Source organism: Schistocerca piceifrons, chromosome 2, assembly GCF_021461385.2.
Source record: "Schistocerca piceifrons isolate TAMUIC-IGC-003096 chromosome 2, iqSchPice1.1, whole genome shotgun sequence".
NCBI lineage: Eukaryota > Metazoa > Arthropoda > Insecta > Orthoptera > Acrididae > Schistocerca > Schistocerca piceifrons.
In genome coordinates, this window is record NC_060139.1 from 628,510,161 (window position 1) to 628,531,089 (window position 20,929).

General features: G+C 40.3%; 1 protein-coding gene across 2 annotated transcripts in view; it reads left to right on the forward strand.

Moving 5' to 3' along the window:
• Window positions 1–20,929, forward strand: part of LOC124776874 (conserved oligomeric Golgi complex subunit 4) — a 124,535-nt gene that overhangs the window by 60,891 nt on the left and 42,715 nt on the right. For both annotated transcript variants that reach the window (XM_047252055.1, XM_047252056.1), the window contains exons 6-8: window positions 1–281; window positions 4,151–4,398; window positions 6,788–7,010. In XM_047252055.1, coding sequence (XP_047108011.1) covers window positions 1–281; window positions 4,151–4,398; window positions 6,788–7,010 — 752 coding nt within the window. The remainder of the gene's footprint in view (window positions 282–4,150; window positions 4,399–6,787; window positions 7,011–20,929) is intronic.

Genomic DNA, 20,929 nt, shown 5'->3' on the forward strand with positions numbered 1-20,929 from the left:
GTCCAGGAAAACTTCTCACTGTGGTGACATACCTGCAGCGTGAATGTGACAGGCAAACTAAACATGTGATAACTGAGTTCAGCAGATCTCGTCATTTAGAGAGGAAAATACAGCAAGTAAATGACCTCATGAGGAGTAGCATTGGTGGCACCAGCAGCAATATATACAGTAAATCACCAGAGAAATTAGATCCGAAAGATTTGGATCTCTTATTGGGAGAACTGACCATCATGCATTCAAGAGCAGAACTTTATGTTCGTTTCATAAGACGGAGAGTTCTTGTAAGTGTATTAAAACCATTTGAAACACTTCAGATTGTATTATTCTCTATATTTGTCATGATGTGCTACTGAGAGAGAATTTGCAAATATATAACACTATTGAAACAAAAATAATCAGTTATTGATAATATAATGTAAATGGATAGTTAAAAAGTTTACTCACCAAGCGGTGGCGGGGGAACACACACACACACACACACACACACACACACACACACACACACACACACACACACACAAGGATTTCACTCTTACAAGCTTTTGAAGCCAATGGCTCCTTCATCTGGTAGAAGAGTTGAAGGGGAAGGAAGAGGGGAGAAAGTAAAGGACTGGACTGGTTTAATGAAATGGGTACAGTTCAGGAAAGTCACCCAGAACCTGGGGTCAAGGGAGACTTATCAGACTGGATGAGAAGGAAAGATTCAGTCTTTCCTTCTCATCCCATTTGGTAAGTCTCCCCTGACCCGAGGTTCTGGGTGACATTCCAGAACTGTACCCATTTCATTAAACCAGTCCAGTCCTTTACTTTCTCCCCTCTTCCTTCCCCTTCAACTCTTCTACCAGATGTAGGAGCCACTGGCTCCAAAATCTTGTAAAAGTTAAATCCTTTTGTATGTATTTTCTCCTGCTGCTGTTTGGTGAGTAGATTTTTTTATATCTCCATTTACATAACACTATTGAAATATTTAATTAGAAGACAAAGTATTAAGAACAGCTCTGCACATTACATGACACTTGACCCAGGAGCTTTATCTAAAATGCATCTTGTGAGAGATTTGCTAATGGGTGCCACCAAGACAATTTATCATATGGTATGGCTTCTTTATTTTTGTTAACTTAGTTTTTTCACCACTCTTTAACTATAAAGTGAAATTATCTGTATTGTGCATCAGAAAACTGAAGAGTATATTTTCTGTCAGATATGTGGCACTGAAATATTTTCTGTTATAATAGCATGTATTACATGACTACTGAAGAAATTCCTGTTACTGCTTTTGCAATATAGCTACGATTGTCTGGGGAGTCAATAAAAGTTCAAAATTCTCAGCTCCAAAGGTTTGAAATAATTTTAAAAACTTATTTTGTATAATGCGGATTAAATATCTGCAACATGAAGTACACATCCGAACATTTTTTAACATGTATGCATTTTGCATAGAAGGTATAGTGGACTTGAAACAAATTATAACTTTCTTTAGAGCATAACAATTAAAAATAATACAGAAGAGGGATGTTCCTTTATCAGTTACTAAAATAGGGAGCTGGCTGTTTTGGAGCTAATGGGAATAGAATTTTATCTTCTGTTGTAACTTTTGAGGAGTTGAAAATAAGAGTGGACTAACTTCTTACTATTTTCAGCACCTTGTATTTCCCCTAACTACTACATGAATTACATTTTTTGCTATTCTGTATGTGTGTTTTTACCTTTATGAAGAAAAGATTTAAAAATTATAGGAGTTGCAGATTAGGTATCTTCTTCATTTGTATGTGCCTATTAGTTCTAGTACTGTTTCTGTAATTGGTGACTGGAAATTCCCTTTCTTTTTCCAGTAGTATGAAATTGTAGCCTGAAAATTACAAGTGCTTGCCAAAAAGTAATGTCTCCAATTTTTTTAATGTGAAAACTCTTGAAGCTTTTTAAGTAAAACAAATGTTATTAACATCCAACAGCTTTATTCTTCATGTTTACATATTTATTTCTCAATATGATCGCCATGGCAACAAACTCATTTCTCCGAGTGAGAGACCAATTTGTTGATACTGCTACTGCAGAATATGTGACATTGTTGACAGAGCCACAATCTCACCTCTGCTTGTATTACTGCATCATTATCAAAGTGAAGCCCTCAAAGTGTTCTTTAAGTTTTGGAAATGGATGAAAATTGAATGGGGCCAAGTTGGCACTGTACGGAGGATGATTGATGACAGTGAACCCAAGACATCATACTGTTGCAGGTGCCACAGTGTTCGCGTGGTATAGCATTGACACGATGAAGGAAAGTGTGCCCCATGTGTGAATATGTCTTTCAATTCAAAACACAGTTACTGCATGCTGTTTCTCGTGCACCGCCATAGTTACTGTACATTACACATCACCATGTTACATCCTGCAATTCGGAGCCCCCTCACGGCAGAGGCCTGCAAGTACAAAGCCATGTACAGTGAAGATGTAGAATGCTTATGCTTATTACATTTGTTTTATTTAAAAATCTTTAAGAGTTTTCACATAAAAAGTACCTCTATCTGCAAGTTGCATGATGTAGTGTACTTCCTTGGTGTAGTCCTGTATGTAAATTTGATACGGAAAGTCTTGAAGCATGGAAGTGTGGTATCACCGCTTACAGTCATTAACGCGCAGTGAACTGGCTACATTGCCGTGCCCACACGCTATGTTCAGTGGAAAGGCTTGGTGACAGAAACAACTAGAGCAGTTTTGGTCGTGACACATTTATTCTTCACAAGTCTTACACTGTTACAAATACAATTCATCACTAATGGCCGTCCGTACAGGCGCATTGCACTAGCGGTACGGCTCGATCCCCCATCCCGGAGGGTATACTGTCCAGTGAAGAGCCGTGGCATGACCACATGGACCGAGCAAGACAAAAGCCGCCTCGTCAAATGTTCAGCCCCTGGCATGACCGGAAGTGACGTGATGTCCACGAAAGGGAGAAAGGCACTGCCAAACGGAAGGGTGCACACCACGAAACAGGTAACTGCCTTCAAGACTGCACGTACGCATTTGCGGGGGAGTTACATTAACTCGACGTATGTAGTCATTTGTGGGAGAAGTCAGAGACATGCGTCCCGTCGCATTGACCTGCTCGCACTGTCTGCCTGCTTTGTCCTGTGCGGTACGGTGCGTGATGCACCATTGCCAAAATTCGGCATAACGGTATAGCTGCACTCGTGAATGCCAGGTGTCGCTTACGTGTGTTGGCTGTGCCGTAGTTCAGCCCTTCACGTGTTTGAATGGTGTGGCTGCCATAGTCTGCCAGAAGGCAAATAGTTTAGCAGTAAAGATAAAGACTGAACAGTAGAGGCATTGAGTCATCAGCAGGCATATAAGCCAAACTAAAAACTTTGCTACCTTTTGGACAAATCCTTTTCTGAGCTTAAAAAAAAAAAAAACACACACACACACACTCACTGTAAAGCTACATTATGCTTTCTCAATACATAATGATTTATATACGATAGTGCTATAGGTACATTTTTTGTACATTCTTAATATCTCATAAATAATTTGCAATATTGAAGAAAGGGATTTGATAAGTTGTAATATGTTGAAGCACAGGTGTTTTTCATAACATTTTTATCTCCCAAGATATTGACCTATCTATTTTTATTTCTATGGGTTGATGTGCAGTTTTAATGGTGTATGAGAATTCTTGGAAAATAGGGGTTTTGTGATTTAAATGCATGCTTACAATTCTTGTAAATGCTTGGAAACATGGTTAGAAAAGGTTTTAAATCTGAGAACCAAGACTTGTATCACACTATGCTTGTATGGCAATAGATAATGGAAGGAATTAAGGCAACAATTTGTCATGTAGTTAGAAAGTACCGAGCAGTTGATTAGCATGTAAAAAAGACTGAAAACATTGTTATCCTTTTGGACAATATCCTGTATAAGAGCTAAATAGTACAAAATGCACATACATCTGCACAGGTACATTTCCTGGCCAGCTGCATTTTATGGGTCTGCAGATGTAGTAGGGTGAGGCATACGTGTCGGGTGGAATTGGCGAGTGGAGAAAGGAAGCAAGGGGAAGGGAGGAAGGGTTCAAGGGAAGAGTAGGCTGACTGTATGTATCCTATGCACACCATATTAATTTTTCCCTTTTGTTCACTTGTCAATATTCTAGAATGATTTGGAGGTTGGGCTCCAAAAACCAGAGTCTCGTGTTGCAATGGTTGGAGAACTTGAAGCAATGCTGAAAGGAAGTGAACTTTCACACCGCATGCAAGAGCTGCTTGGCAACTACTTGCTGTTAGAAAGATATTTTATGGAGGAAAGTGTTAAGAAAGCAGTTGCTATGGACATTGTAGAGGATGGTTCAATAACATCCAGTATGGTGGATGATGTTTTCTTCATAGTAAGAAAATGCATAAGGTTAGTACTTCACAGTGGATTCATTTTTCTTTATTATTAATGCAGTACATATACCTTCTGAAATCATTAAGTAATAAGTTAAGAAATTGCATTTACTAATATAAATTATTTTTCTGACTTTGTGATTAAACATGTTGTCATTTATCAATTTTAGTGTGAGGTAGATGAGTCACAGTATGTGCTTAGGCTTTTGCAGTGTACTTTAGAGGGCGGGCTAAACAATGGATATGTTGCCACAGAGCAATTTCCCAAAAATGATGATATGACATACCACCAGGATTTTTTATTTATCATGCTTTTGTATCATCATCCAAATGCCCACAGCTCTGATTTAAAAGTGTGCTGTTCAGATTTTCAGAGGTTGTCAGATATTTGGGAGGGGGGGGGGGGGGGGGGGGGAGGAGGAGGAGGAGGAGGAGGAAATTCTTGTCATTGCGTTGAGTGTGTTGTCTAATACCAGGGTTACAAGCGAAGGGTCAAATACCTATGAACGGGCGTAGTTCAAACTGTGTGGCACCAGATCAGACATTCACCATCTTCAAATGGTGTTTAGCTAGCAGTGCAGTTTTCAATACCATATACTCATGAACCTTTTTCCTCCCGTATCTTTTCAGTTGCTGCTATTATAAAGTGACGATATATTAGACCCCAAACACACTTAAAGTGATAATAGACAAATTGTGTCTGAAAAGTTTGGTGAATGGTCCCAGAAAATAAAGGAAGCAGGAGTTTCAAACAAAATACCTTTACTGAACTTCAAAGTAATCACCATTAACTACAACATACCTCCAACACTGATTCTAAAGCTGTTGGAACTGTACTAACAACAGATTGGGAGAACACCCAGAAGCACACCATTAATCAATTACTCCAAGAGAAACTGAGAGATCACGGTAAAAATTTGAGGCAGAAAAACTTAAGTCCACAAATCAGCAATGATATGGAAAGCATTGCTCTTTCAGAACTGAGTTTTCTCCTTTCTCGCGTGATATTCCAGGAACCATGGATGAAAGACGTAATTACGTATTTCTAGATTTCTAAAAGTCTTTAACACAGTGTGCCACTGCAGACTGTTAACAAAGGTCCAAGCTAATGGAATACTTTCTCAGATGTGAGAATGGCTTCAAGACTTTTAAGTAGTAGAAACCAATATGTTGTCCTGGACAGTGAGTGTTCATCAGAGACAAGGCTATAATCACAAGTGCCTCAGGGAAGTGCAATAGGACTGCTCTTGTTCTCTATATACAGGTACATAAATGATCCGACTGAATGAGCAGCAATCTGTGATTGCTGATGACACCATAGTGTATGGGAAAGTGTCATCATTGAGGAAATGTAAGAGGATATACAATAAATTAGAGCGTATATGTGGTGTGGTGAATGGCACCTGCTCTAAATGCAGCAAAATGTAAGTTAATGCAGATGAGTAGCAAAAACAATGATGTAATGTTTGAATACAGTATTAGTGGTGTGCTGCTTGATACACATACTTCAATTAAATATCCAGGCCTATCAAGGCAATAATGACAGTGGTAGGGAAGGTGAATGGTCAACTTAGGTTTATTGAGAGAATTTTAGGAAAGTGTAGCTCATCTATGAGTGGCCAGCTTTGGTTTATTGGGAGAATTCTAGGAAAGTGTAGCTCACCTGTAAAGGCAATCACATGTAGAACACTTGTTCAGCCCATTCTTAAATATTGCTTGAATGTTTGAGATCCCCACCGGGTTGAATTAAAGGAAGACATCGAAGCAGTTCAGAGTCATGCTGATATATTTGTTACTGGGATGTTCAGTCAGCATACAAGTATAACAGAAATGCAACATGAACTCAAATGGGAATTCTTGTAGGGAAGACAACATTCTTTTTGTGAAACACTGTTGATAAAGTTTAGAGAACCAACATTTGCAAATGACCCGTAAGGACCATATAGCCAAGATAAGAGAAATCAGGGCTTGTACAGATGCATATAGACAGCCGTTGTCCTTCAGTCTATTTATCAGTGGAACAGAAAGGGGTGCAACATATGGTGCCATATGAAATATATTTGTAAATGAAACTTTTGTACTTTCTTCCACACCAAATTGAGGCAATTATCACGGGTAGATGTGGCTTTACGTGGCAGTTGGGTCAGGTGTGGTTATGCGGTATGGCCTTCACTTTCAGCAATTGTCATTGTTAATTAAATACACTATTAAGACCATATCTTAAAAATGGCTACATGCTATTACCAAACTGATTTATATGTTTTATTAATTACTGTCTTATGGCTCATGCGACAGATGATGATAAATAATACTTTTCAGAAAATTTTAATATTCAGCACTAGTTGTAATAGCTCTTTCCAGTTGCCTTAAAATACACTGAAAAGTTGTTAATTTTATTTTTCAAGGCGAGCCAGTTCCAGCTCGAGCATAGATGGTGTATGTGCAGTTATAAATAATGCATGTGGACTGCTGGAAATGGACTACTGTTCTGTACTAAGACAGCAGCTACGGCAAGGCTACCCTTCAGGCTACCTAGATCTTACACAGGCATATAATGTTTTGCACACAAGCATACAGCATGGCCGACTTCAAGCTTCTGACTCAGAACAAGCAAGAGTTCTGTTCCTGGTAAAGTTCTCCCTGCTATATATTTTATGAAAAATCTGTAGTCCTCTTTTCATTTTGAATTCAAAACCCCTTGTTATTCACTCAGACATGACAGCTGAGTCGTCATAATAGTCAAAATGCATAATCCCTGAGTATAATTACATATATGTATATGTTCAACTGTCCCACCAACACCTGATTTGAAGATATTTTCATTTCATTTATCTTCTTGTTAGTGTTTATCAGACCAACTTCTCACCATCATCATATGAATGGAAAGCAATATGAAAAAAATATAAATTACTTTTTTTTACCTCATTTGCTAATTCCATGATATGTCTTGTTTACATTTTAAAATTGCTTGAAATATGCGTCTTTAGTGGTATTCAAATTTTAACACATTGAGGAGATTGTGTAGCTCATATCTAAAATGGATGTGAGAAAAAAATTAATGCCACACATAACGTGAAACACTTCACATAGTTGCAATGAACAACTGCATGGTGCAACTGTTTGGAAAATTTCACAGAAGCAGTACAAGTATCATGCTTACTAGCAGTGACTATCCTTAGCAATTTTTTTCCCCATTGAAGTCTACTTGGCTTATTAAACAAGACTATGTTCCATCATCTTTCGGGCGTGCACTCAGGACAGCGACAATTCTTCTTGCGATATTTCGGCTAGAAACCTCCCAGCCATCTTCAAGGCAAGTCAGAGACTGAGTTCATAGCATTTGCGCGTGCCTATTTATACGGAGTATAAATAGGAGTCACGTGACTCTCCGTATAAATAGGCACGCGCAAATGCTATGAACTCAGTCTCTGACTTGCCTTGAAGATGGCTGGGAGGTTTCTAGCCGAAATATCGCAAGAAGAATTGTCGCTGTCCCGAATGCACGCCCGAAAGATGATGGAACATTATGTCAGACGGGAAAACTTCAAGAATCACATAAACAAGACTAGTTTGTTGAAGTTAAATTTGTGGTTAATTAGCAAAATTGTATTCACCCTCTAAATATCAAGAATAATAATAACTTCAGTTTCATTCATCTGTGATGTTATGAGTTTACTGAGTCTCAGCACTTCCAACAAGTGAAGTGACACAGTGGTAAGACACTGGCCTTGTATTGGAGAGGATGGCAGCTCAAATTCCCACCTGGCCATCCAGATTTAGCTTCTTCGTGATTTCCCACTCAAGCTGAATGCTGGAAAGAATCCTGTGAAATGGCAAAATAGTTTTCCTTCCTCAATTTGAGGTTGTGCTCCATCTCTAACAATGCCCTCATTGTTGGTGGATCCTTGAATCCTAATCTTCCTTCCTTCCTTTCTTCCTTCTTTCCACACATACCTGTGGCCAAGATACATGCAGGCCTAGCAGGGTATAGCACATGAGACAAAGTATGGTATGTGTTACACCACTGATTAGCAAAGAAACTCTTATCACTGGGCTCAGATCGGTTCTCTGCACTGCTACTGAATTAATAACTGTCACCTTCCTATTTTTGGGCTGATGGGACAGAGTTAAAATAGTCCAATACCAATGATAAAGGCTCTACAGTAATCTTAAGTGCACCCAAAAAGATTCCAGTTTGAGACCATTGGACTGAGAAATGTTCACCTTTACCAATTAATGTACCACTTAAAACAGAAATATTCAAAAAGACTAAATGAGGATATCGGTTTAAAGCAGAGTAATCCGAGAATTACGCCAGGTCAAAACATTTATAATTTCCACAGAAAGAAATACAATTTATTAACACTATTTAAACCTTGCCAAGACTATCTCTCCAATAAATATAACCCCCAGGTAGCTAATGGCTCCATAAAATGATAAATGGCCTCCACTGACTAATCATGCACTAGGCCACAGCACATGCATATAAGAATTCTGCATAACTGATCAAAGTGCCATACACACACACTAGATAAACATTTGTGAATTCTTGTAAACTTTCTGTACTGAAAAAATAATTTTATCAATCACTGTTAATGACTTAACTGTTGTGCTATTCTCATTTACCATCCTTTTCCTCCCACAAATAGTGCTTCTCTAGTAACTGGTGTATTCTGGCAGGAATTCTCGTATTATTATTATTTCCCACTTAATGAAGTCTGCAGTCATTGAGAACCTCTCTGACAAATCACTGTCCACAAGTTAAACAAAACCAGTCCATTTGCTTCTGGCTGCAGATATAAGTTCTAGTAGCCTGGAAGCCATTGGTCTAGATATCAATGGAAAATCACTGTCCCAATCAAAATACAAATTGGAGAGTAAATCCTCAAACTACTCATCTCCATGCTAGATAATGGTATTTTACAGGCTAACAGACACTTGACTTAAAGAATAATTTTGGTTCTTTAGCTTTCAAAGAGTTTTTAAAGTCCCAGTATCAGGATAACTGTGCAAAACAGAGAAAAGGAAGAATATGTGCACAAGTTCTATAATGACATGAAATGTTGCTCCAATGCATTTATCAGAAGAATCAAAGTAGGGCATTATTTGGAACTAAAAAAGATATAAATTAAGAAATCACGTTGCACCTAGTTGAAAAATTACTGTGACTAAACCAAACTACAGAAAATAGTAAATACCAAAATTTGTACTCCCAATATTAATCACTGGATCATAAGTGCATTCATCTTTGACTTTGATTTTTAGGACAACATACTTATCACATTTTGTTATATATAAAAACAAAGATGAGGTGACTTACCGAACAAAAGTGCTGGCAGGTCGATAGACACACAAACAAACACAAACATACACACAAAATTCAAGCTTTCGCAACAAACTGTTGCCTCATCAGGAAAGAGGGAAGGAGAGGGGAAGACGAAAGGAAGTGGGTTTTAAGGGAGAGGGTAAGGAGTCATTCCAATCCCGGGAGCGGAAAGACTTACCTTAGGGGGAAAAAAGGACAGGTATACACTCGCACACACGCACATATCCATCCACACATACAGACACAAGCAGACATATTTAAATCTTATTGGCAGATTTTTCAGATGGAAATTAAAGAGAAAAATTAAATGAAATGAAAGAGGGAGAGCTGTAATATTTATTTCCATGCATTTATGCAAGTTACGTGGATTATTGCGCATCTAACATGCGATTATTGTGCATCTAACATGCTGTAGACTTATGAATGGTTAATTTGATTTCACTGATGTGTGGAGACAATAGCAACAGTGCTCTTAGCCCAGTGTTGCCCACACCAAAATTGAGTTTATTGTGCAGTTTTGTTCCCTGTGATTATAGTAAACCGTACCAGTATCTTTAATAAGTAGTAGCATGCCCCTTACTAGTTCTTTATTAGACACCATTTCTTCAGGTCCTTCTGACCCTAATATTCCATGTCTTTTGCCCTCCTGAGCTTTACATTGGAAGATAGGATGTGGTGCAGTTTCATCCTCCTCACCACATAGTCTACACTTAGGAGCTTCTTCCTCTATACCTATCACGTGTACATGTTCCTTAAAGTCCTCAAGACCAGTCATGAGGCCTACCATGAGTTTAATCTGTTTCCTGGTCAAAGTCAGGCTTACGTAACTTCTCTTGAAACATGGCTTTGGCATCATTAGCTTGACATGTTTTTATTTTTGGATCATAGTCCAATATTGTACATGTTGTCTTATGATCCAGCTATGTGGTTTTGATTTTGCCATCATCTTTGTGATGGTTAGGACAGGTTCCAGACCAGAAAATGGAGTAGTCACACCTGTCCTGGCCAGTGTAACAGTTTTTTTCATTTCCGCTAATTCCTGAGTGATCGGGGACCCACAGCATGTTTATACTTTTGCTTTCCCCTAGTCTCCCATGGGACTCATAGCATTCTGCAGTGATCTTTGATCTCATTTCAGGGGCTTATAGAGGTTTCCAAGCTACTTGGCTGTCTGAATAAATATAGACACTACAATCCTTGTAGCACTTACACAAATTCTCCTCCACACACACTCTGATAGCAGAAATTTTCACCTGGAATAATGCGGTCATCTTCTCTAGAGAGACTGCTGTATCTAGTCTAAGCTATGCCCATATACTCTAACACCAGCACCTTCATCCGTTTTTGCTCTGTCAGTAAAGCAAACTTTGTCTCCTGAACAGTGTTGTGCTTCATTCTGCCTCTATTTCTGTTGTGGCTGTGCCCTGTTGTAACATTTTGTGGTTCCTGGCTGGATGAGGAGAGGATAGTATGATAGGTGGGTGACCGGTTTCCTCTCACTACAACACAAAATGAGGGTAAAAATCGTATAGGGAGACCAAGAGATGAATACATTAAGCAGATTCAGAAGGATGTAGGTTGCAGTAAGTACTGGGAGATGAAGCAGCTTGCACAGGATAGAGTAGCATGGAGAGCTGCATCAAACCAGTCTCAGAACTGAAGACGACAACAACAACAAAAACAACAACAAAAAATGCTTACATGGTTAAAATACAATTTATTACAGGAACCAATTGAGTTGTCTCATGATCCAGCTATCTAGTTTTGATTTTGCGGTCATCTTTGTGATGGTTAGGGCAGGTTCTGGTCCAGTAAATGGAGTCGTCAAGCCTGTCCAGTCTGAAGTTCTATGGTTCACAGCAATCAAATAACAGGTACTAATTCTTGAATCTTGTCCGTGTCCATATCACAACGATATGCAGTGACTAACATTTCCTCACAGCTAGCTAAGGTGTGGGCGACTATCACTAGAGCAGTGTCATGTTTTGAGCTGCAATGCGAACTGAGTCCCAAAGCAACGTACAGAGGTATAGAGATTGAGACAGCTTGGTCGGAGCTGGTGGCCTATATACATGCTGCCCAGGGTTCGTTATTGGCACGCAGCCTGGGGACATGGCTTGGTCTTCTCTTGTCATAGGTACACTTAGTTCAGCACCTGCTATACAATGTTTTCTAGTGCCAACTGGTGTGCTGGCACACCGTTGTCATGTACAGGAGATGCGAACGACAGTGGGAGGACAGGGGGGGGGGGGGGGTGGAGGCAGGAAGCTGGACATAATAGATGAACCGGGGGCTGTAGCTGTGGAGGACGGCATATTCCCAGCTGTACCCCGCCATCTGGCTTGCAAGAGCAGAGGATCGTCCTCCTGAGAACACTGTTTAGGATACATATCGAGTCCTTAGGGTGTCCCCTGGGGCAATGGCGGTGATGGCGGGTCCAGGTCCATTGGGTCAGTGAGCTGCGATGGCAGAGGCAAAGGTGCGATGTCTATTGGCTTGTCCTGGGATGCCATAACGATACGAGCAGGTGGCTGCCAAGGCCGTGTGGTCCCATGAGGCTGTGAATCTGGGGGAAGAAAAGCAGCAGAATCATGGGGCAAAGAACAAATGCGAATTTGATTCTGGTGATGGCGCTGCAAACTATTGGGACCTGTAATTGGATACATATATGTGCCAATGTGTTTCTGGATCTCACCTTGTTTCCAGCACTGATATTGACCAAAAACTTTATAAAGTACAAGATCACACAGTGCAAATCGATATTTGTGGACCATCGACAGTGCCGTATACTGTGGTGGGTGGAGCAAGTGAAGCAGCATCTGATGGTGGCAGCCATGCAGAAGTTCCACCAGTGATGGTCCGTCGTGTGGGTGGGAGCAATAGGAGGCGAGAAAGAGTTGCAATTCCTGTTCCCATGTGTGGGAGGTGTGAAGCTTGGCCATCTGTTGTTTAAAAGTGCGTACGAAGCATTCTGCTTCTCCATTGGGCTGGGAGTGAAACTGAGCACTGGTTAGATGACAAATGCCATTTCACCCACAAAACTGTTCAAAGTCATGTGATGTGAACTGAGGCCCGTTGTCTGTAACAATGACTTCAGGCAATCCTTCAATGCAAAAAAATTAGTACAACACTTGCTAAAAGAGTCTACCACTATGAGTCAAAGAGTGTTCCAAAATGGTCCTGCAAAGTCTATGTGCACTTGGTGCCATGGTGTTTGAGTATTAGGCCAAGCTGCAAATGTCTGATTGGTTATCTGTGCAAGTGTAGCACTGACATCATCTGTTCATTGTGGGTGTCCATGCCCTGCCAAGTTCAGTGCTGGCATGCTAACTGTTTAGTGTGAACAATTCCCCAATGTCCTTGGTGAAGCAGCCGTAAAACATCCTGTTTTAAAACTGTGGGAAAGAGCACACACTATTGTCCACTGTCAGATTGTACTAGGATCACACTTTGTTGTACTGAAAGGTTGTGCTGATGAGCAAAGTAACAGTGCACTACTGAGTTCTGAATATTGTTCAAAGAGTGAGGGCAAAACTTGTGAATGTAATGCAACAAAATCTTCAGATCAGGGGCTGCTTTTGTGGACAGCGCCTTTTTTCTGTAATTCAGTGGAAAAGATTGCAGCAGTTTAGAGCCCCATGCATCAATCTGTTAACAAGATGCGGCAGAGGAATCAAAATCAGAGTCGGGGCCAATCAGAAGGCGAGAAAGGGTATCAGCATTGCCATGTTCTGCGTAGGTCTGTACACAGTTTTGGTCTGTTACTGGAATAGAAGCAAAGCCCAACGTAATTTTTGAGCAACATGTGTGGGAACCATCTTTGATGGATGAAACAAGGACTGCAAAGGCCTGTAACCAAACAGATAGTGATGGAATTTTGTCACACCATACACAATAGTGAGAGCTTCTTTTTCAATTTGTGAACAACTGCACTGAGTTTGAGTTAACAGCTTTCAGACAAAAGCAATAGGTCTGTCTTGTGCACCAATTCTGTGTGAAAGCATAGAACTGATTCCATAAGGGGAAGCATCTACTTGCAAAATCAATGTACTAATATCTATCACTGAGCAAGGCATTTTTGAGTTTCTGAAATGCGTCGTGGCACTCTTTGGCCCACACGAAAGATACATTTTTCCAACACAAGCAATGCAATGGGGCCACTATCTGTGAAGTGTTCGGAATGAAACGAATGTAGTATGACAACTTGCCTAGCATTGACTGCAGTTCACATACATTGCGAAGAACAGGCAGGTCACAGCATGCAAGCAAATGAGACTGGAGTGTGTACACACCCTGACTGTTTATCATATGACCTAAGTACTGTAGTTCTGTCTGGAAAAAGTCACACTTTTTGAGATGACATGTGAGTTGAGTCCTGCATCTGACAACACTCGAAAAAGAGTACGCAGATTGGCAATGTGTTCCTCTGGCGTACGAACTGAGATGGAAGTATCGTCAAGGTAGTTCGAACAGAACGGCACTTGAGCAACCAGCTATTCTGAGTAATCTTGAAAAAGGCAGGTGCAAAGGCACTGCCAAAGGACAAATGCAAATACATGAACAACCCTAAGTGAGTATTAACAGCAAACACTTCTTCATATAGTGGTATTTGCCAATAAGCATCACACAAATCTGTCTTAGAAAAGAAACAGTTCGCACCAAGCCTGTCCATAAGTTCCTCAGGCCAAGGCAATGGTTAAGTGTCAATTATTATCTGTGGATTGACTGTAGTTTTGAAGTCAACACAAATGTGAATGCGACCAGAAGGCTTGGGCATCAAAACCAATGGACTTGCCCACTGACTAGCAAGTATTGGAGCAATCACACAATTGTCTTGCAATTTTTTTAATTCACTGGCTACTTTGTCTCATAAAGCAGTGGGAACGGGACAAGCCCAGAAAAACTTAGGCTGTGTGTTGTCTTTTGGGGTAATGTGCATTACAAAATTCAGAAGTCCATCAGAAAAGAGTTCAGGTAATTCCTTAAGCAAATTAGCTACACTGTCTGTTGGGTTAAAAGCAGTCACTGAAAATACATTGTCTTGGATGCTAATGCCAAACAAGTCAAATGAATCTAAGTCAGAAATATTTTCACTGTTTCTTTATTCCAACACAGTAAATGCAACTGTCATAGTGTGAGGTTTATAAGTGGCAAGCAAACTATACTGTCCAAGTAAAGGAATTTCCTGTTGTATGCAGTGAGGTGCATGGTGAGCCTAACTATTTGTATGTGGCACAGTTAAGCAAAGTTGCAGAACCACATGTGTCCAATTCAAAGGCAACACAATGTCCAGCAATTTGTAGTGTTACAAATAGTTTGTTGGAATGGCATTGCACTGCACTGGTGCGAGATGAGGGCACAACCTTACTTGAATTACTGCTACAACCTATAGTTGGATTTGAAAGCACTGCATCCACAGAATGTGAATGAGACCTGTTATTGCAAGAGCAGGCAGAATGGCGTTCTTTTGCCGTAGCAAGCAAACTGCCTGGAAATGGCCTTTCTTTCCACATGAGAAGCATGTCGCATTGCGCAAGGGGCAGTCTTAGTGCTTATGGTGAGCAAAACAACGAGGGCGAGACTTCACTAGATTTACAGACCTGGCTATGTGTTGACTAGGCTATCAGCGTGTGCGTGTGTGCAATTGTTGAGGCAGCTAAGTGGGGCCATTGAGGGCAAGAGGTGACTTGACCTGACAAATTGGGACCTGACAAAATTTATCAGCAGCTATAGCACCGGAATCGAATTGTTATAATATTTGCAACACTTGATGGAGGGAAGGATATGAATACTTGAGAAGATGTTTTCTAATTCCGCTATCGCGACATTGTATGTGATCGCATCATGAATCATCATGTCACAATAAAAGTTGCCACAACTACAGTTGGAATTGACACTTCGTAGTGAGACCCTGTAAGTCAGTACACCACTGATGGTTCATCTGTTCTGTCTTTTTGTTAAGGTAAAAGAACTGAAATCTGGCTGCTGCAATCTGAATCTACTGTTTGTAATACTGACTTAATGCACCTACTACTACGTCATAGGACAGTGCATCGGGAGACAACATAGAGAAGAATTTTTGAATTAAGCAAAATACAGGGGTTCCCACAATGGACAGAAAATGATGAGTTTTCACAGTACCTTGAATTCGATGGACTTGACAGTGGGCCTGGAACTGGGTGAGATGTTCCTCCTCTTTTTCATCGAAGTGCTGAAGTGGTGGAATGTTGTTCGGTGGGACTTGGATTGGCTGATTGGTCGGTTGTGCAGCCGATGCAGCTTGTGTGGCAATCGATTGCTGTACAGTAGACAGCAATGTGGTGATTTGCTGTTTCTGAAACTGAGAAATCTGATTTAGTTCAAGAGCAAGAGCAGTCAGCGGCTGAGACGCAGTGGCAGGGGTTGGAGAGGGTGGGGTAACCATTGCAGTGCTAATAAATTACAACTAAATATGAAAAGACAAACAGAAAAGCAATGTGTAAAGCCTCTGAAAAGAGAAATAGATAGTTCCGCAGCTCCTCTACTATAATTCATGCAACAACAAGAACAAATTAGCAAATAGAATCACTGTAACAACAGCTCCCCTGCAGCAACCTAGAGTATATGAAAAGCAAACAAAACATATTGATCAGATGCATGACCACTTGTTGTGGCTGTGCCATCTTGTAACGTTTTGCGGTTCCTGGCTGGATGAGGAGAGGGTGGTATGAAAGGTGGGTGGCCAGTTTCCTCTCACTACAACACAAAATGCACATGTGATTTAAGATACACTTTATTACAGGAACCAATTGAGTGCATAACTTCAGTGATGTCCAATCTGAAGTTTTGTGGTTAACAGCAGTCAACTAACATGTATTAATTCTTGAATCTTGTCAGTGTCCATATGGCAACTACATACAATGGGTAATGTTCCCTCACACAGTGTGTACACGACCCGGGAGATCCGGGAAAAATCCGGGAATTTTTCATCCGGGAGAAAACTGGGAAAAATCTGGGAATTTTTCATCCAGGAGAAACCTGGGAAAAATGTGGGAATTTTTTAGAATTCCGGGAATTTTTTTTTGTTTTAGTTTTCAGTTAAATTTTTGTAATTTTGACTGGTAAGAAACAATACTCTAACAAAGGATATTACTGTACCCCGCTACTGCAGAATAATATTGCAGCAATAAAAAATGAACAAGAGAATGAGCTAGGACTGGCTTACAAAAGTGCATCGCAATCTCAATTTCAACACTTCGGAAAGTAACATGCGGTGTTTGATGGGAATTCGAATTTATACTTTCATAATACGAAAATATGCAGCATACCTGTTGCTGCTCATCAAAGATCTTTCCAATACATGTATTTTTTTTTTACTTATTTTATTTATTTATTTACTGAGTTTTGTTTTCTAAAGGGCGGAAAATTCTACTCCGGTGTATAAAACCATAAACATTCAGAGGATTGATAAGTTTTGCAGTTCCAAGGAAAAGCATACTGTCACTTAACACAGAAAAAGCGTATTTTCACCTGGGAGAAAGCAAACTGAGTACTGATGTGACATACCAAGGTACAGAGATTGAGATAGCTTGGTCGGCACTGGTGGCCTATATGCATGCTGTCCAAGGGTTGTTATTGGCTCGTAGCCTGGGAGTGTGTCTTGGCCTCTTTTGTCATAGGAGTGCTTATATCAGCACTTGCTATACAATGTTTTCTAGTGCCAACCAGTGTGCTGGCAAAGATGTATGTCAGGACAGCTCCAGTCTTCCATTTGTTATACTGAAGGCTTTATTGAAGCAGGTGGAATTATTGTATAGTCATTGAGCATTTGCCCTACTATTCCTATATTTACTACACACTATATTGATGTGAGGTTCTGGATATCTTAAAGGAATCCACTTATGTCCAGTTTTGAACCTGTATGCCCCGCTGCTGCCTCTATTGTAACCCAAAGGTGCAATGGAGGCATGCCCAGCAAGGTCTCCAACCCAGTAGTGGGTGTGCTGCTAATTTGTCCCTAAAGGCGGAAGAGCCACATGATGGCCAACGGCATAGAATGAAGAAGGCAAGGAGAAACCACTTCATTAAAGATCTAATTAGATTTCTCAAGTATCAGCAGCCATAATATGAATATGAAACAAGCTCTAGTAAAAATGCAATCCGGAGTAATAGCCCCTCATTCGGTTCTCCGGGAGGGGACTACTAGAGATCTCGTTTCAACAGTTCATAGGAAGAAAGGAAATAAAAAGATCTATAGTAGAATTGGAACGTGGAACATCCGCACCTTACTGCAGATGGGGAAGCTCGAAAACCTTAAGCAAGAAATGAAGAAAATGAAGTTGGATATACTAGGAGTGTCTGAAATGAGATGGCCTAACTGCGGAGATTTCTGGAGTGATGAGTACAGGATAATTCACACAGGAACGATAGAAGATAGACCTGGAGCAGGTGGGGTTGGAGTAGTTATGAGTCGAAAATTGGGGCAGAGAGTGAAGGGATATATACAATATGGAGGAAGGATAATACTTGTCAGTCTGGATACCAAACCTACAGAGACGGTTGTGATACAGGTCTATATGCCTACCACAAACCAGGAGGATGAGGAAGTTGAAGCTGTATATGAAGAGTTAAATGGAGCCTTGAGAGGAATCAAAGGAGAAACAAATTTAATAATCATGGGAGACTGGAACGCAATAGTAGGAGATAAAGAGGTACAGCCAGCTGTTGGATGCTACGGCCTTGGTAAAAGGAATGATAGAGGAGACCGACTTATAGAATTTTGTAACAGGAATCAACTGATAATATCGAACATGTGGTTTCAACATCACCCCCGTAGAAGATACACCTGGAAGTCACCAGGGGATAGAGAACGATACCAAATTGATTACATTCTAGTCAAAAATAGATTTAGAAATCAACTAAAAGACTCTAGAGCATACGCAAGCCCAGATATTGTGAGTGATCACAACATGGTTGTTGCGGAATGCCGACTCAAGTTCAAATGCATAAGGAAGAAAATAGGAAATGAAAACTGGATATAGGGAAGCTTGGAAACCGTGAGACGCAGAAGGAGTTCCAAGAAAGGGCTAAGGATCTAATTCAACAGCATCCTATAGAGAATGTAGAACAACATTGGGAAAATATGAGAGATGGCCTAATAAAAGCAGCTTAAGAGATAATTGGAAAACAAAAACCTGAAAAGAGGAAGGAGTGGATAACTGATGAAATAATACTTATGTTTGAGGAAAGAAGGAAGCTCAAAAATAATGAAACGGAAGAAGGGAAAACGGCATACCGAGTGCTTAGGAACAAAATCAACAGGAAGTTGAAGCAAGTAAAAGAAAGATTCCTTGAAGACAGATGCAAAGAAGTTGAAGACCTTCTGAAGAAAGGGAACCTTGAATTAGCATACAAAACAGTGAAACGCTTCTTCTCAGGAGGACAAAGGATTAGATGTAATGCCCTAATAAGAGAGGATAATAAGATGGTGTATAATCATGAAGATATAGCACTTACGTGGAAGGAATACCTAGAGAAATTATATGGAGGCAACATACAAGATGACATGATTGAAAGTGAGGACGAAGTAGATAAAGATGAACTAGGAGACAGCATACTAAGGTCTGAATTTGATCAGGCACTACAGGCACTTAAGCACGGAAAAGCACCAGGAATTGACTCATTGCCTGCAGAAATCATCAAAGCAGCTGGAACAGAAATAAAAGATAAATTGTATAAATTAATCTGCCAAATATATGATACTGGAGAGCTGCCTGAGGACTTCAAAAAGTGTGTTATTGTTCCATTACCAAAGAAAATGCCAGCAAAATCGTGTGCACAATACAGAACTCTCAGCCTAACATCACATGCATCAAAAATTTTGACGACCATCCTCCTCAGAAGAATTGAAGGGAACGTGGAATGCATGCTCACAGAAGACCAGTTTGGCTTTAGAAGAGGGAGAGGTACACGAGAAGCCATTATGGCCCTAAGGCTCATAATAGAAAAAAGAATGGAAAAAGGAAAGGACACCTACATAGCATTTATTGACCTCGAAAAAGCCTTTGATAAGGTTGAATGGAAAAAACTATTCCAAATATTGAGGGAAACTGGAGCTAAGTACAAGGACAGGAGAACGATATGGAACATATACAAAGAAGAGGTGGCAATAGTGAGATGTGGGGAACATCAACAACAAGCAAAAATTAAACAGGGTGTGAGACAGGGATGTGCACTCTCCCCTGTCCTCTTTAATATGTACATACAGAAAGCAATGGACGAGGTCAGAGAAAAGTTAGGACAAGCTAATGGAATCAAGATCCAGGGAAAAATAGTTGATATGCTGCGTTTTGCGGATGACATTGCTGTCCTAGCGGAAAATGAGGAAGAATTACAAGTAGTGTTGGAGGAAATGGAAAACACTCTTGCTACACGGTACAACATGAAAATTAATAAGCCAAAAACAAAAATCTTAGTTGCAAGCAAACAAAATAATCAAGCAATTACGAATATAAGGCTGAATGGAGAGAAGCTGAAAGAAATACAAGACTTTGTCTACTTGGGAAGCAGAATAACATCAGATGGTCGTAGTAGGAAAGATGTAATAAGTAGAATAAATCAGGCAAAGACTGCATTCTATAAAAGGAAAGGACTCCTCACATCAAATATGATAAGTCTGTCGTTAAGGAAGCGATTAATAAAGACCTTTGTTGGGAGTGTGCTTCTCTACGGCAGCGAAACCTGGACACTTGGAGAGGACGAAAGAAGAAGGATTGAAGGATTCGAAATGTGGTGTCTGCGAAGGATGTTAAAAATTCCATGGACGGCCAGGATGACAAATGAAGAAGTCCTGCAGAGAGCGGAGGAAGTTCCAGTTCTTTGGAAGACGGTCAAGAAGAGGAGAGATATATGGATGGGACACATTCTGAGACATGAAAGTCTTCTCCACACTATAACGGAAGGCCTTGTGGAGGGCAAAAGGGCAAGAGGCAGACCTAGAAGAAAGTACATAAGCCAGATAATGCAGGACCTAGGATGCGGAAGTTTCACGGAATTGAAGAGGCTGGCCGACAATCGCACTGAATGGAGAGCTGCTGCAAATCAATCTTAGGATTGGCAACTTAAGAAGAAGATGGCTTATCAGCCAATCTCTGCACTTTGCCAGGCTTCTCAGCAGCCACATTCTGTTGTACTTTATTCCACCATACTGTAGCCCACTAAATTATCATAGATCTTTTTACAG